This window comes from Miscanthus floridulus, chromosome 8, assembly GCF_019320115.1.
Source record: "Miscanthus floridulus cultivar M001 chromosome 8, ASM1932011v1, whole genome shotgun sequence".
NCBI classification, from domain to species: Eukaryota; Viridiplantae; Streptophyta; class Magnoliopsida; order Poales; family Poaceae; genus Miscanthus; species Miscanthus floridulus.
Window position 1 is genome coordinate 42,523,855 of NC_089587.1, and position 16,786 is coordinate 42,540,640.

At 57.2% G+C, this 16,786-nt stretch overlaps 1 protein-coding gene across 3 annotated transcripts in view; it reads right to left on the reverse strand.

The window, feature by feature from the left end:
- Positions 1-4,422, reverse strand: part of LOC136476245 (GCN5-related N-acetyltransferase 7, chloroplastic-like) — a 13,788-nt gene extending 9,366 nt beyond the window's left edge. Inside the window, exons 1-4 of one of the 3 annotated variants that reach the window (XM_066474012.1) lie at positions 4,090-4,422; positions 1,352-1,507; positions 624-719; positions 24-336 (exon numbers count right to left, since the gene is read on the reverse strand). In XM_066474012.1, the coding sequence (XP_066330109.1) occupies positions 223-336; positions 624-719; positions 1,352-1,507; positions 4,090-4,356 (633 nt within the window). In that variant the 5' untranslated portion in view covers positions 4,357-4,422 and the 3' untranslated portion in view covers positions 24-222. Of the gene's footprint in view, positions 1-20; positions 720-1,351; positions 1,508-4,089 lie in introns of those variants that run through there. The other 2 variants (XM_066474014.1, XM_066474011.1) reach the window with 2 other exon arrangements.
- Positions 4,423-16,786: the final 12,364 nt, after the last annotated feature.

The window sequence follows — 16,786 nt, forward strand, 5'->3', positions numbered from 1 at the left end:
TTGGCTTTAAAAGATCGACTCAGTACAAGAGAACTTTTGAAAAGGAAAAATATGGCGTTGGAAAGTTATAATTGTGTTCTCTGTCACCTAAATGTTGAAGAATCTTTGCATCATCTCTTTTTCCATTGTCCTTTTGCTATGTCCTGTTGGAATTTGCTAGGTCTGGCCCATCTAATTCAGGATGATATTTTTGGACTCCTTACCTCTGTTTAAGATGCAGATTCATAATCCCATCTTCATGGAAATAATCATAGCAATGTTCTGGGCTATTTGGTCAGCTCGCAATGACCTCATTTTCAGACAAATCCAGCATTCTTTGGCTTCATTCAAGATTGTCTTCAAGCAAGAGTCAGCTCGAGTTAAGCTTAGAGCTAAGGCAGATTTCAAACTCTTAATAGATTCATGGCTAGACAGCTTTGTGTAATCTTTCTGATTTTCTTTATTAGTTTTTTTGGTTTCCTGATCTGTTTGTACAGAACCTTTTACTTTATGTTAATAAAAGACCAGTAGGGGGCTTCAACCCCCTCCTGTTTGCCTCAAAAAACCAATCACAACTATCAAAAAATATGTTTTGACCATCAGTATTCTGCAATAGCATAGAAAAAAGGAAGCAACAGTCGTACCCCAGGCCTCTTTCCAGTCAATTCATCTGGTAGCCAAAGACACTGATTAAGGTCTAAACTACCAACTACTACTCTCTCTTCTCCATCCTCCACAAACTGCATGTATAGCCAGCTAAAATGACATCAACTTTAGAGTCAAATCCTTGTATAAAGGAGCATCCATATTTACTTTATTGGAAATAACATAAATGGCAACTGAAAAGAGGGCAGAATGTAAGGAAAAAGATACGAGATTGCATTATGAACGGTATATTTTATCTAAATGAACAAATAGCAAATACTGTACCATTGCAGCAAAAGTTGGCATATTAGTTTCTGTTGTTCTTTTACTCCAAAAATAAATGATCATAAAAATGAATTACTCTCTGCAGTCATAAAAGCATGTTGTTTATGATTTAGTAAAACCTTAAATACTACAAACATCAGTAAGACAATAGCTTTCAAATTATTTAGTTTAGAAACATGTAAGATTATGTTTGTCAAAGATATACAGCAAAGAGGTGCAAGCTCAAATGTGAAAGTATTTTTGAATGGGGGAGTACATAGGAAATCTATAGGCCAACATAAGTATTTACACGTTTCTTCTTATTATCAAGGCATCAATGAACATAGAACATATATAAATGACTTAAAAACATTTTGTCTACCAATTTCATACAATCGAGTTGGGTGAAATGGAAAAGAACAGTGCCAAAGAAACAAAAACTGTGAGGAAATACAATCTGTACCTTGCACGTAGAACAAAGTTCCTCAGCTGACATTAATGATGGGGACAGTGGAACAGTCCCGTTTATGCAAGAAACTCTTTGAAAATTTATCATCTTCCCAGAAATTCTATCCTGTAATGCTTCAAACTCCCTATCTGCAAGAGCCTTTCTGTAATCCTAACAGAACTTAACAACATTGAGTAAAATTTAAGTCATTAATGGACCGATACAATCTTACAATGATGGAGTACTGCAATCACACAAAAAAGAAGCAGAAAATTGCATGGAAAGTGAATAAGGAACTAGTAAGAACTAAACAGGTATTTACATCCTGCAAAATACGGTATTTTTTTTTATAAAGGAAGGATTTTATTAATTCACGATCATTACATCGAGATACAATAATCATGAACTTCCGGCCTCTGCATAAAAGCACACAGCCTAAACAAAACAACAATAAGGTATTGAAGTCATGATTCAGTCTAATAATATTGTATTGTTTTCAACAAGAAAACTTGTTTCAGCTAAAAAACAAAATAGACCTGACCAGAGGAGTGCGATTTCCAGAAAAGAAACTATATATTAGTGAGACACACGCTCAATTATAATCCCTTTCTTTTCCTAAATAGTGTTGGTTAACCTCAACAGTAAATTTGTCTCTTTAAAACAACAATGTGATACACAGCAAGATTGGGATGAAGGATCAGTCAGTTAACAACATAATAAAGCTTGGTGCAGTTCATCACAGAAAAACCAATTATCTACTTAGCTTTATAGTATTCTATTGTGAACTTGTGATGCTCCATTGCATCACCAGAGACCAGTGTATTTACATTTCTTTACTGTTTTGGCTGAAGTCCAGGTGCGATGAAGACGTCATAACTGCGCGTGTTACAAGCACCAGTCTGTCCTGCCGGCATGGATATTATCTCCATCAGCATTACGTTGGAATTGGTTTCAAGCACCAATCCGTCCTATTGCAAGTTGGCGCCACCAATCTCAATGGCATCTTAGAGATCATGCATCTGGAGCTTCACCTTCATAAAAAAGAACCACTCATTTCAGTTTTCGTTCGTGACCATTGGTACTTTGCTAAGCCTCTGACCTCCTTCACCACACGGTGTATCACTAGCCTGCGGTTCATCATGCTCCCATTGTGGGCACTAGATCTCGATGGAAAGGAGCTGAGGTGGCGTCGTCTGACCTCAGGGCATGAGGACTACGTCTAGCGCCTACCAGAATTCGTGGAGAGTTTGAGAACACACACGATTTAAGTAGCGAACGTGGTAGTTTTGGTGTTGCACTATCAGAGCAGCTTTTCTGATTGTATTTGTTTGCCCAGTCTAAACCTACCTTTTCATCAATATAATCCGCAGCTATCCTAGTTGGTTTTTTTTTCATTTAAACGAAAAACAATGCTAATTGCAGCAGCTAATCTCGTGTCGCTACACACTACCTCACAGTTCCCTTAACGTTTTCTTTAGTCTTTTTATGCAACAACTGAGTAATCCAAGTGCAACCACCACTTGATCTTTTTGGCACTTAGATATAAAATAGAGGGCTCAGATTGAATCTATCTCTCTCCACGTTATCTTCTTCCCTCCTTCCACCGCCCGCGCCCGTGCCCACACACAACCCTGACCCTGACATGCCACTTGCCCCCACCATCTCCGCCTCCCCGCCCGATTACGGCGGATTCTATACCGCCGGATCTACCGCCAACTACCACAGCCTGTCCCTAAATCCATCGGATGTGCCTTGTCCTCATCTTCCTCGTCATCTCGGGCCGAGCTCCCCTGCCGGCACCGCCTCCCCGCCCGATTATGGCGGATCCTCCACCTCCGGATCCAACACCAACCACCACGGCCTGGCCCTAAATCCATCGGATGTGCCTCCTCCTCATCTTCCTCTTCATCTCGGGACAAGCTCCCCTGCCGGCACCGCGTCCTGCCAAGCTTCGGCGCCCCAGCGCATCCGCCGCCACCGCCGACCACCGCGATGCTAACCCGGTGGAGGTTGCCGGGCTGTCTCATTGCACCCCCTGTCCTTGCCCCGCTCAACCGCCTCCCCCCCTTTCCACACTGCCTGGCCAACGGCGCCACCGCTGCCTCACCCCAAGCCACACCCACACCCGCCGCCACCACTGGGCCAGCCTCCTCCCCAGCAATCCTTGTAAGCCCGCCAGATTCACGTAAGTCCCCGAATCCCGAACCTAACCCTAACCTTGCCGTAGTTAGGAAAGAAGACAACGTGTCATTCTTGGATTGGGCAGAAAAATTCGAATTGAGAGGAAGCCTTGAATCGGTGAAGTTTAGCTTTACTCTTTCTTTAACAAAACTTCAATTAAGATTAGGAAGCGCTCCGCATGCTCGTTCATAACTTGCTGCTAGAAACGAGTGCAGCTGTCGTATTGTGGCAATGTGACTGCGGCACGACACAACAAAAGCGGTAGTCTGAAACAGGTAAAACGCCTCTGATGACGTGACAAGAGTATCGCAACATAACTTGCGAAACTGAAACTTACGAATCGCACACCAATTTACAACACCCGAGGTGAATACTTCACAGAATTCTTCCAAACTAAAAACAGATCACACAATTGGATTCATTCAACCTACCGAACACTTAAAGGGCTAATCAATCGAGTTGTCCAGTTCCTCCACCCTTCCCGACTAAGAAATCATAGAACCAAGAACAGCCTCGCGATCCAATCCCAATCAGACAGCACGCCAGAAAACAGATGAGAAGGGATCAATCACCTCGGTTCCGACGGAGTCGACGGCGTACTCGTAGAAGCTGCGGACGCGGAGGCGCACGGCGGCGCGGAGCTCGTCAAGCGTGACGAACTCCCGCACGGCCACCGCCGCGGGACCGCCACGCTCCAGCAGCACGGCGCCATCAGTGGCCGAGGCGGCGGAGGCGGCGGCGCGGCACCGGAGGCGCGGCACGGCGAGGCGGTCCCGCCGGCCGCGGAGCTGGGCGGCCGGAGGAGGCACGGGCGGGAGCAGCCGCGACGCCGACGCCATCGGTGGTTTCCGGTTTGATTCGGGTGGTTGGGAGGCGGAGGCGTCTCCGGCTCTCCGCCACGGAGGGATTAAAACGGATCGGCATTTATTTTCATATTTTTTTTTAAGATTTAGATTCGAATATGAATAGTATCAACTATGTCGAATACAATACGATTGGATATCGACATCATAAATATGCGATTTGAGTATTCGGATATGGATACGTGTCGGGTACCTCAGAATGGGGTACCCCAAGCAAAAAATCAAATGGGTTGCCCAAGTCCCATCTAGAAAATAATGATGATAAAAGCAAAAAGGTAAGTCGCGGGCCCCTCCCCGTCGCGACCAGGCCCACTGGGTCCTCCTCCTCCTCGCCTCGAGCCCCGAGACGGAGGCCTCGGCAGGGAACGCCATCTCCGCCTCGCCCGAGGCTCCCCACAGAAGGCCTCGGCAGGAGGCGCGTTCTCCGTATCGAGCGAGGCCCCTCGCGCGAAGTCTCGGCAAGGAGCCCGATCTCCGTCTCGTGCGAGGCCCCATTCTCCGTATCGCTCGAGGCCGGCTCGCCCGCGGTCCGTCGCCCCCCGCCTCGGCCGACCCTCCCGACAGCCGGTCACGTCCCATTAATGCTTCCAACCACCCCCGTGATCTCAGCCGGACAGCGGCTCAACGTCACAAAAAGACCGACGCGACCCGAAGTCGCATCAGCACCATACCGACCGGGGCAGGGCACGGCGGGGATTACCGGCCACTGTGTCCTGCCACTGTGACCACGATCAGCGCCTGAGACAGGGTATGGCGGGGATTACTGGCCACTGTGTCCTACCACTGTGTCCACGATCAGCCGCCCGTTCAAGGCCTCGGCGCTGTACACCAAAACCTCGGCACTGTACATCGGGGCCTCGGCAACATTGGGGTCCGCGCCTGCCGAGACCCCCATCGAAGTACCAGCCTCGGCCCGACCAAGTTTCGGCCTCGTGCATAGTCCGTCTCCAGCGGCTTATGGACGCCGTCACGTCCACTTCGAGGAATTCCTGGGGCTCCCACGACGCACAGGATCTGATGTGACGACCACGTCGCCTCTTTTACTCCCAGGACGGACTACTCCGACGGCCACGCCGCCACAGGAACAGGCCACAGGGTTCGGACATGCCGCCCCTGTTGGCACGATGCCGCATAGTAATACATGTACTGTCCCTGCTCTCCCTTCAACTATAAAAGGAGAGGACTTGGGCCATTTAACAAAACACACACATTTCCAGCCGCTTGAGAGCAACGTCTCAGACGGTCCACACGACACCCTGCCGAGACCTGGGATTAGTTTCCCTCTCTCCCTTAGCTTGTAACCCCCTACTACGAGCACTTCGGTGCAAGGAATACAAGATCGATCCCTCAGACTGGACGTAGGGCGTCAATTGCCCGAACCAGTATAAACCTTGTGTCTCTTTGCATCACCATCCGGAATCGGGAGCACGCAGAACAAATTCACTCGTTGGTTGAGGGACCCCCGGTTCCAAAACACCGACAGTTGGTGCGCCAGATAGGGGCTTCTGCGTGTTAATCCTAGCAAGTTCCGGATGGCAGACCCCATACGACCATTGCGTCTCGGTACCGTAGTTTGGTTCGGGAGCCTAGAGTTCATGTCTCTAGGGCATGAGTACGACATGGTGCTCCTCACTCCTCGAGCCCCACCGTCCGACGATGAAGTCATGCCCCGGCAGCCCAGGCGCAGGCGGCGCCCGGGCGGCCGCTCTCGCCGCGCTCGCCAGGCACGACGCGAGCAATGCCACCCCGACACTACGCGAACCCGGGGCGGCACGCCACTCTCCGCCGATACCCTACGACCAGCTGTTGGTACGGGGTCCCTGGCTGGGGACCTGTCTGGCCTGAAAATGGACAAAGGAAAATCGCCGGTGGCTCGCGGCGATGCCCAGTCATCTAGCTCCGCTCCGCCCCTCCCTGAAGAGCCGACCCCGGCGGGGCAGAATCTGGAGACGGCACCGTCCCCATACCCCTTTGGGTTGAGAAATGCCGCCGCCTCTTATGCCTACGCTTACACTGCCGCTCACGAGCACCTCTCGGAGCGCCGCCAGCGCTTCGCTTTCGACCTGAGCACCCACTCCGACTCCTCGGACGAGGACGAGGCATGGCCCGGGGTGGATTTATCCGAACTCCACAACCCTGGGGCTTTGCGCCAATTCTTGGCCACAAGCGACTACTGCCTCGGCTATTCCGACTCCGACGACGAAGGGACTTACGATCCATCCCGTGAGTGCTTCCACGTCGGGCTCGGGATGCCAAGGGTGGGCGAAGAGGAAGAGAGAACAGGCAACCATTCCCCGCTCCGGGCAGGCGCGGGTGATGCCACACCTCCGCGTCTCGAAGCCCCGACAGCACGGAACGAGAATCCCGTCCACGGGGGGCATCGACGCCCAGACCTGGAGCAGCTCCACGAGCTTCAAGCCAAGGTCGAACAAGACCGACTCCTTCTGCAACAGCTTCGGGACACTCTCGAGCAAGAGCAGCAAGGGCGCGGTGAGGGCGGAGGAGCCCGAGGGAGGGCCCGCGACGTCCATCACCGCATCAACGACAACGAGGGGGGAGAGCCACCCCCGATCTTTAATCGCGCTAGCCAGAATGTCGCAGCGGCTGCGATGCTGGTCCGAGCAATGCCTGAGCCCTCCACCACCGAGGGGCGACGGGTCCGCGGAGAGCTCCGCGACCTCCTCGAGACCGCTGCGGTGCAGCAGGCCGAAAGCTCTGCCTCCCGCCGGCGCGGAGGCACTTCGGAGCAACCCACAGTGCAACCTCGCCGGGGCCAGGATGCCCCGGTCCGTCCAGAGCCTGCTCGCGCGCCGTCAGCCAACAGGGCCCCCTCGGTGCGCGATCGACCTGGAGACCAACACGAGGCACAAGGCGACCACGAAGTAGTTGGCAGGCGACGGCGCCACGACGACGGAGCCGCCCGGGGCTACCACCCACACCGAGGCGGCCGCTACGACAGTGAAGAGGACCGCAGTCCTTCTCCCGAGCCACCTGGCCCTCGGGTCTTTAGTAGAGCCATCCGCAACGCTCACTTCCCAGCCCGGTTTCGGCAACCTGCCAACCTAACAAAGTATAGCGGCGAGATGAACCCCGAGCTATGGCTAGCCGACTATCGCCTGGCTTGTCAGCTAGGTGGTACGGACGATGACCTGCTCATCATCCGCAACCTCCCTTTGTTCTTGTCAGACTCAGAGTGGTTGGCTAACCCTGTATTAGTCAAGAAGAAAAGCGGCAAGTGGAGGATGTGCGTGGACTACACTGGTCTAAATAAAGCGTGCCCAAAGGTCCCATTCCCACTACCACGAATCGACCAGATCGTCGACTCCACCGCAGGATGCGAAACCCTTTCCTTCCTTGATGCGTATTCCGGTTACCACCAAATCAAGATGAGGGAGTCCGACCAGCTCGCGACTTCTTTCATCACTCCATTCGGCATGTACTGTTACGTAACCATGCCGTTCGGCCTCAGAAACGTAGGAGCTACTTACCAGCGGTGCATGATCCAAGTCTTTGGCGAACACATCGGGCGAACCGTCGAGGCCTACGTAGACGACATCGTAGTCAAGTCCAGGAAGGCCAGTGATCTCGTCGGCGACTTGGAGGTTGCCTTCATATGTCTGAGAGAGAAGGGCATCAAGCTCAACCTCGAGAAGTGTGTCTTCGGGGTTCCCCGAGGCATGCTCTTGGGATTCATAGTCTTGGAACGTGGAATCGAGGCCAACCCGGAGAAGGTCTCGGCCGTGACCAACATGGGCCCGATCCGAAACCTCAAAGGGGTGCAGAGGGTCATGGGATGCCTTGCGGCCCTAAGCCGCTTCATCTCGCGCCTCGGCGAGAAAGGCCTACCCCTGTACCGCCTCTTGAGAAAGTCCAAGCGCTTTTCTTGGACCCCTGAGGCCGAGGAAGCCCTTGCCAGGCTCAAAGCACTGCTCACCAACCCCCCCGTCCTGGTTCCGCCCACCAAGGGCGAGCACCTCTTACTCTACGTCACCGCGACGACCCAAGTGGTCAGCGCGGCCGTAGTAGTCGAGAGGCAGGAGGAGGGACATGCTCTACCCATCCAACGACCTGTCTACTTCGTCAGTGAAGTGCTCTCCGAGACTAAGACGCGTTACCCCCACATCCAGAAGCTGGTTTACGCCGTAGTCTTGGCTCGATGCAAGCTGCGTCACTACTTCGAGTCCCACCCGGTGACTGTGGTGTCGTCTTTTCCTCTAGGAGGGATAATCCAAAACCGGGAGGCCTCGGGCAGAATAGCCAAGTGGGCTGTCGAACTCATGGGGGAAACCTTGTCTTTCGCGCCTCGGAAAGCGATCAAATCACAGGTCCTGTCCGACTTTGTAGCCGAGTGGACCGACACACAGCTGCCACCCATTCAGATCCAATCAGAATGCTGGACCATGTACTTCGACGGGTCTCTGATGAAGACGGGGGCTGGCGCGGGCCTGCTCCTGGTCTCGCCCCTCGGAGTACACATGCGCTACATGATCCGGCTTCACTTCGCCGCCTCCAACAATGTGGCCGAATACGAGGCCCTCGTCAACGGCCTGCAAATCGCCATCGAACTTGGAGTGCGACGTCTCGACGTACGGGGTGATTCACAGCTCGTCGTCGATCAGGTGATGAAAGAGTCAAGCTGCCATGACCCCAAAATGAAAGCGTACTGCACAATAGTACGTCGCCTAGAGAACAAGTTCGACGGTCTCGAACTCAACCACGTTGCGCGTAAATTCAACGAGGCCGCAGACGAGCTGGCAAAGATGGCATCGGCGCGGACCCCGGTCCCCCCGAACGTCTTCGCCAGAGACCTCCACAAGCCATCCGTCGACTACGCCTCGGCGACGGAAGAGGGCCCATCGGCCGAGCCCACCACAGGGCCTGGGGCCCCCTCTGCCACCAAGACCCCGCCAGCCGAGCCCGAGGCCATGGCGATTGACGCAGAGTCTCCCAAGGCCGACCAAGGAACGGACTGGCGAGTCCCTTTCCTTGATCGCCTCGTTCGAGGAGAGGTTCCTGCGGACAGAACCGAGGCCCGACGGCTTGCGCGACGAGCCAAGACTTACGTCCTCTATAACGGCGAGTTGTATAGGCATAGCCCATCGGGTATTCTCCAACGATGCATCACCACCGAGGCTGGCCAATTCCTACTTTGGGACTTGCACGCGGGAGTCTGCGGGCACCACGCGGCGCCTCGGGCGCTCGTGGGTAACGCTTTCTGCCAAGGTTTCTATTGGCCAACGGCGGTGGCCGACGCCACGAAGCTAGTACGCTCCTGCGAGGGATGCCAGTACTACGCTCGACAGACGCACCTCCCGGCCCAAGCCCTCCAAACCATCCCCATCACATGGCCATTCGCTGTGTGGGGGCTGGACATGGTCGGGCCTCTGCAGAAGGCACCCGGGGGCTATACCCATCTGCTGGTAACCATCGACAAATTCTCCAAATGGATCGAGGCTCGTCCGATCACTCAGATCAAATCCGAGCAAGCGGTGCTGTTCTTTACGGATATCATCCACAGGTTCGGGGTTCCCAACACCATCATCACCGACAATGGGACACAATTCATCGGTCGCAAGTTCCTAATGTTCTGCAACGACCACCACATCCGGGTGGCCTGGTCGGCCGTAGGACACCCAAGGACGAATGGCCAAGTAGAGCGTGCCAACGGCATGATCCTACGAGGCCTTAAGCCAAGAATATTCAACCGGTTGAAGAAGTTTGGCAAGAAATGGCTCGCCGAACTCCCATCGGTCATCTGGAGCCTAAGAAACACTCCGAGCCGAGCCACGGGGTTCACGCCTTTCTTCCTAGTCTATGGTGCCGAGGCCATCCTACCCACTGACCTGGAATATGGTTCCCCGAGGCTGCAAGCCTATAACGAACAAAGCAACCGCACAACCCGAGAGGACGCCCTCGATCAGCTGGAGGAAGCCCAAGACGTCGCGCTACTACACTCGGCCAAGTATCAGCAGAGCCTGCGGCGCTATCAGGCCCGACGCGTCCGAGGCCGAGACCTGAAGGTAGGCGACCTGGTGCTGAGGCTAGCACAGAGCAACAAGGGTCGCCACAAGCTGACCCCGCCATGGGAAGGACCGTACATCATCGCCCGAGTCCTGAAGCCCAGGACCTACAAGCTGGCCAACGAGAAGGGCGAAATCTTCACCAACGCTTGGAACATAGAACAGCTACGTCGCTTTTATCTCTAAAATTCCAAGCATTGTATATCTCGCTTCTCGAAATGCAATTAAAAAGCGCTCTTTAGTTGGTCTTTACTTTTCGAGAAACCCCCCGAGCCCACCGTAGGTCTCGGCAGTACAATAAACACAATAAGGGAGACTCGGCTCCGCCTCAGCAGAACCAAGCCTCCCTCGGGGGCTAGATGGGGGACACCCCCTAGGTCCCCCCATAGGTCCCACGCACCGTTTTTTAGTTGCTTTTCGAAAAATCCCTATGCCAAGTCTCTGGCAGGCTCTGACGAATCATTTGTAGAGACTCCTCGGACCAAGGTCTGTTTCCTAAGCAAGAGGCCAGTCGAGTCGCGAGACGGCCTACGCCCCCGGGCTATGGCACTCCCTCACTACCTCTCGCTCAAGGGACGGCTTAGGCCCCAAAGGGGCGCTTTGCAAACGAAATCGGATCAGGAGCAACAGAGGGCAAAGGCTCGGAAATATGAGAAAAACAACTAAGAAACACAAATACGTCAGAAATAAAAAGCCTCGACGGCCACAAACGTTATGATACAAAAATAACCCCTAGTCTATCTTTACATAGCCCCCAGGGCCCAGATTAAGGCTCAGGGCCCTCAGCACCGGCAGAGGGTAGGGGAGGAACCACCTCATCTTCAAAGAGCGTCACCAGCGCCGTGCCAGGGCCTTCAGCCGCCTCCAGCAGCTTCGCGACCGCCGCGTGGGCCTCCTCGTCATCATCAGGTAGAACGTAGCCATCGCTGATGGCCGGGAGGTCGACGCCAAGGTAGTGAGAGGAGATGACGGCCATCGCCCGCTTGACACCCGTGTGCAGCGCCCCTCGGAGCCGCTCGCGCATTTGGCTGCTCAGCGCAATCAAGCGGCTCCCCAGGGAGCTGCCCGATTGAACTCCCTCAACTTATAGGGCCTCGCAGGCGGAAAGGGCAGCACGCTTTAGCGCCTCGTGCTCCCCAATCTCGGTCTCGAGCACCGTCTGCACCGCGCTGGAAGCCTCGGCGACCCGAACGATCTCCGCCTCTGACTCTGCGCCACGGAAAACGAAATAAGGTCGAGCCAGAGAAAAAACAGCCTAAGCTAGGGACGGGGGGCCCACGGAGCTCACCCTTGGCCTTCAGCTCCCAGCGTCGGGTCTCGGCACGACAGGCCTCGGCTTTCTCCTTCAACCGCTGGGCCTCGACTCGAGAGGCCTCGGCCACCCTGGAGGCCTCATTCCCCAGCTCTGTGTCATACAAGGAAGTTAGGAAGCGAACGTAAGGGGAAGAAAACGAAACAAGGGGACTCGAACTCACCCCCGACCGTCCCCCTCAAAACCACAGCCTCGATTTGCGAGGCCTCAACCGCAGCAAGGGCCTCGTTCAGAGCACCTTTGGTCAGCCGGTGCGCACTCTCCTCTGCCCCCAGCTGCCCGGCGAGGGCCTTGCCCGAGGTCGTCGCTTCTTCAGCCCGGGACCTGAAGGCGTCCCGGTCGCTGACGGCGCGGGTGAGCTCCTCCTCCAGCTCCTTGATCCGCGCCGCCAAGGGGGCGAGCTGCGTCTGGGCTGCGGCCGCCTCGTCCTTCGTGTCGGCACAGCAAAGGCGGAGGTCCTCCACCTCCGCGCCTCGGGCCGACAGAAGCTCGTTAGCATCGGCAAGAAGGCCCCTCTGCCTCTGAAGCTGGTCCCAGATTCCCCTCTCCCGCCGGAGGAAGACCGACTTCCCGAGGGACCGGGTCTCAAGCTCCTGAGGAGGCAGAGCAGGGGTCGTCAATTACGATAAAACCAAGGAAAGAACAACGTCGCGCGAGAAAGGAAAACACGAACCTGAGCGACTCCGGGCAGTTCGTCGGCCACCACGGACAGCGCCGTCCGTAGCGACCGTTCCGCCAGCTCGCGGTACTGCTCGAAGGTACTCCAGCGCCCGCCCTCGGCCGTGTCCTCGAGGGCGAACAAAGGCTCCCCCTCAGGGTCGTCCCGGCTCTGCCACAGTACCCGCGGGTGATCCCACCCGCGGGGCTCGGGACGCACCCGCACGAGGGCCGAGTTTCCCTCGTCTAAGAGCGGCGCCGGCTGCTCCACGGCATCGGTCTCCTCGGCGCCAACCACCTCCCGTGCCCGGGAAGTATCGTCGGAGGAGATCGGATAGACCTCCGTCTCCCGGGCACTCTCCCGCAACAACGGCGGGCCCTGAGCCAAGGGCATGGCCGAGGCCTCCGCCGTCGACATCTCCGCCTCCTGCACAGATGGCCTCGCAGCCATCACGACGGCCGTGGTGACCTCGGGGGCTCCGGCCTCTGCAGTCACAGCCTCGGCGGTCTCGGGGGCTCCGGCCTCCGTCATCATTGCCTCGCCAGACGCAGAAGCGCCGGCCGCGGACACTACGGTCTCGGCGGTCATGGGCGTTGGGGCCCCCATCGCCTCAGCCCCGGGGGCCCAGGGAGCCTCGGCAACAAAGGGCATGATGGCCCCATCCGACCGTGTAGGGGCCGCCTCGGCAACCCTTCCTTGGGCAGCCGGTTCCTGTGGGTCGACCCTCGCCGACGCCGCGCCGCGCTGGATGGCGGCTTGTGCCTCCGCCACCCAGTGGGCAGAGGAGCCGGGGCTCGCCTTAAGCGCTTTAAGGGGCGCCAAGGGGAGGTCGTCCGCAGGCCGCTTCCGACTAAAGAAAATCAACCTACAGGGTCAGCACGAGGCCAAAAAAGCGAATGAAAGACACCATAACCCCGCCAAAAACACACTCACTTTGAACGGGGCAGCCCCAGCTTCGCCACAGCAAACCTCCTCCGCAGCGGCGGAGGCGGCGGCAGTGGCGTCGCATCCGTATCCACCGGCGCCGGTCGGTCCTCGGCGGACCCCGGTGCCCCTTCGATCCTCTGCGGGGCCGGTGGCGTCGCCTCCACCGCCACCGGCTCCGCCGCGACCGCCGAGCTTACCGGGCTGACGGCGCGTTTGCCTAACGCCCGCGCCTCGGGCGTATCGGCCACGGCCCCTGAGGGGGCCACCGCCGGCCCCGGGTCCGCTTCCTCTCCCCTTCCCGGGGGTGCCGGGCTGCTTACCGACGCCCCGGGAGCCACCTCCTCGACGTCCGGAAGGTGGTCTAGGGGGCCTCGCCCCACCTCGCCCTTGTCATTCCCGTCCGAAGCCTCCGTCGACAACGACGTCGACGGGGACTCCTCCAACAGGAGACCTTCCTTCCGTTGCTGACGGCGGCGCTTATCCAACGCCTCGCGCGCAAGGATATGCTTCGTGCGCTTCGCCGCCTTAGCATCCTTCCGCTTCTTCTGCGCGTCGGCGTGAGCGCGGTTGATCGCCCGCTGCCCTGCGTCCTCGGGAACGGGCGGCGGGGAGGAGCGCACGTCCCTCATCCCCTGAAGAAACGACAAACGCGCATAAGGAAACAAAGGATAAAGGGAGATCGAGGAGGTTCAGAGGCTACGGCGGCGCCCAACTTACCAGCGAAAGGAACCCCCGCGACGGACGCATCGCGATGGGGGTCAGGTTGCCACCCCTCAACTTCACATCTACCGTCTCCCCCACCCGACGGTGAATTTCCTCGTCGAAGAGGGCGGAGGAAGACATCCGAGTGCCTTCGACGGGCTCACCCGGCCTCATCTCGAACAGCCGCCGCCGCCGAGCCATCAGCGGCAGCACCCTTCGGCGGTGGAAGGCGGCCACGACCACAGCGACGGTGAGGCCATGGTTCCGCAGCCTCGCCAGCCCCTCCAGGAGCGGCTCCAGCTTGGGCTGGTCGACCTTCGGGACGCCCCACTTCCATTTCTCCGGGCAACTCCCCACAATCCGCCCGGTATAAGGGGGAAGTCCTCCGTCGTCGTTGCGGAGGTAAAACCAACTCGTGTACCACCGGCGGTTGGAGGACGCGAGTTGGGCCGGGATGTAGAGGTGCAGGCGGTCCTGACGCACTTGGAGAGTGGAACCTCCGGCCCTCGATGCCTTCCTCTTGCCCGACGTGCCCGTCGGTTTGGTAGTATGCCCCGCCCGGAACAGGTGGAGCCACAAATCCCAATGGGGAGCGATCCCCAAATACCCCTCGCAGACGGCAACAAAGATAGCCGCCTGAGCGATGGAGTTGGGATTAAAATTGTGGAGCTCCACGCCGTAGTAACGCGGGAGCGCCCGCATGAACCGGTCTGCCGGTACGCCGAGGCCACGCTCATGGAAGGAGACGAAGCTCACGACGTAGCCGTCGCGGGGCCTCGGCTCCAGCTCGCCGTACGGAGCAATCCACTCCGGCCTACTAGGGTCTATCACCGGGCGGAGGAGTCCGCCATCGACAAGCGACTGGAGCATCTCCTCAGTGACATCAGACGGATCCCAAGGGTCCGCCTCGACAACGACGACGTTGCCGGCCATGGATGCGATGGAGGAATCGGGCGCGGCGGTGAGTTTTTCTCCCGCCCTCCACACTCTCGCTTTTTTCTCGCTTTCTCCCTAGGCTCGCTCTCCTCTCCCCTTCTTCCCGGCACCCGCTGCTCTGGCGACGGCTCGACGGAGGTGGCAGGCAAGGTAAGACAAGGAGGGGCGAGACTCTTCGGGTATTTATGCAGGGAGGAGGTGAAACGAACGGGCGATGAAATCGGGGAGGTTTTCCCCATCCGGCGCGGTTAACCACGAGCCGATTTCGGCGGCCCACGCGCCCACGTCCCCCGCATTAAATGCGAGGACAGTTACGTCCCATCCATCACGTCGCGCTCGGCCACTACGGCAGCAGGCGTCGTTTCGCCTCCCCATGAAACCGCCTCAAAAGGCGCGCCGCACGCGGCCAAGCCAATAGGGAGGATATCTCCCGCGGCCTGTTCCTTTCATGGGAAGGAATCGGGCTCTGAGCCCGTTACGATCCAAGGGTTCGAAAGCTGGACCCCAAGGGGTTTCGACAGCTGCCCCAGGATAACAGAGTCAGGGGCGACTGCGGGCGAGCCTATACAGGGCCGAGGCCCAAGCGAGCGAAATGCCTGGGACGCCCAAAGTTGTGTCCGAGACCAGCAGGAAAGTATCCGAATGGGATCCCACCGTAGGGAGGCACCGAGCCACCGAGGCCCAACGAACGGCCTCGGCACCCACTAGAGAAATCCTCTGGTACTCTTGGAGTGTGTCTCTGGACCACTAGCCGTCCCCTAACGAACGGGGTTCGGACCTCCACTCGGACTACCCGATAACAGCTCACCGGAAGTGCCACCGCTCGTGCCCATCGAGGGTAGCGAGGCACGTTCCACCCCTCCTTCCGAGCGAAAAGGAAGCACGAGGGTCGCATAAAAAGTCAGGGGAACCACTGACGGCCTTCTCGCCCTATGCAGAGGCTAGGGGGCTCCTCCTGCAAATATGCCGAGACCTCACGATCCGGGCTCATGCCCAAAGGGGCCTCGGCAACAAACCCTCACGCGCGAGGGGCGTATGAAAAGTCAGGAGAACTCCCGACGGCCCTCTCACGCAGAGGCTAGGGGCTCTTCCTGCAACCTTGCCGAGACCAGAATGGGCTCGGCAAACTAACCCTCCATCCGAACGAAAAGGACACGTGAAGACCAGATGAAAGGGCCAGAACACCCAAGACAAAGACAAACGGTCCAAAACCGCGCTAGAGGTTTCGCTACAAACACGATAAAAGGGCGCCGAGCCCGTTACGGTCCAGGGGTTCAAAGGCTGGGCCTCCAAAAGGTTTCGACAGCCGCCCCAGGGCAACAGAGTCAGGGATGACATCGGGACGAGCCTACGAATGGCCCAGACCCGAGCGAACGGTCGCTCGGGGCGTCCTAAGTCATGTCCGAGACCGGCGGGGAAGTATCCGAATGGGATCCCACCGTAGGGAGGCACCGAGCCACCGAGGCCCGCGAACGGCCTCGGCACCCACTAGAGAAACCCCCTGGTACTCTTGGAGTGTGTCTCTGGACCACTAGCCGTCCCCCAGCGAACGGGGTTCGGGCCTCCACTCGGACTACCCGCTAACAGCTCACCGGAAGTGCCACCGCTCGTGCCCATCGAGGGTAGCGAGGCACGTTCCACCCCTCCTTCCGAGCGAAAAGGAAGCGCGAGGGTCGCATAAAAAGTCGGGGGAACCCCTGACGAACCTCTCGCTCCGCGGAGAGGCTAGAGGCCTCCCTACAGCCTCGCCTAGACCCCCGCAACCCGAACTTGCGCTTGGGGGCTCGGCAAATGCAATAAGAACTACTCGTTCAAGACACGGAAATGAAGAAAGCCCCTGGAGGAGTAACA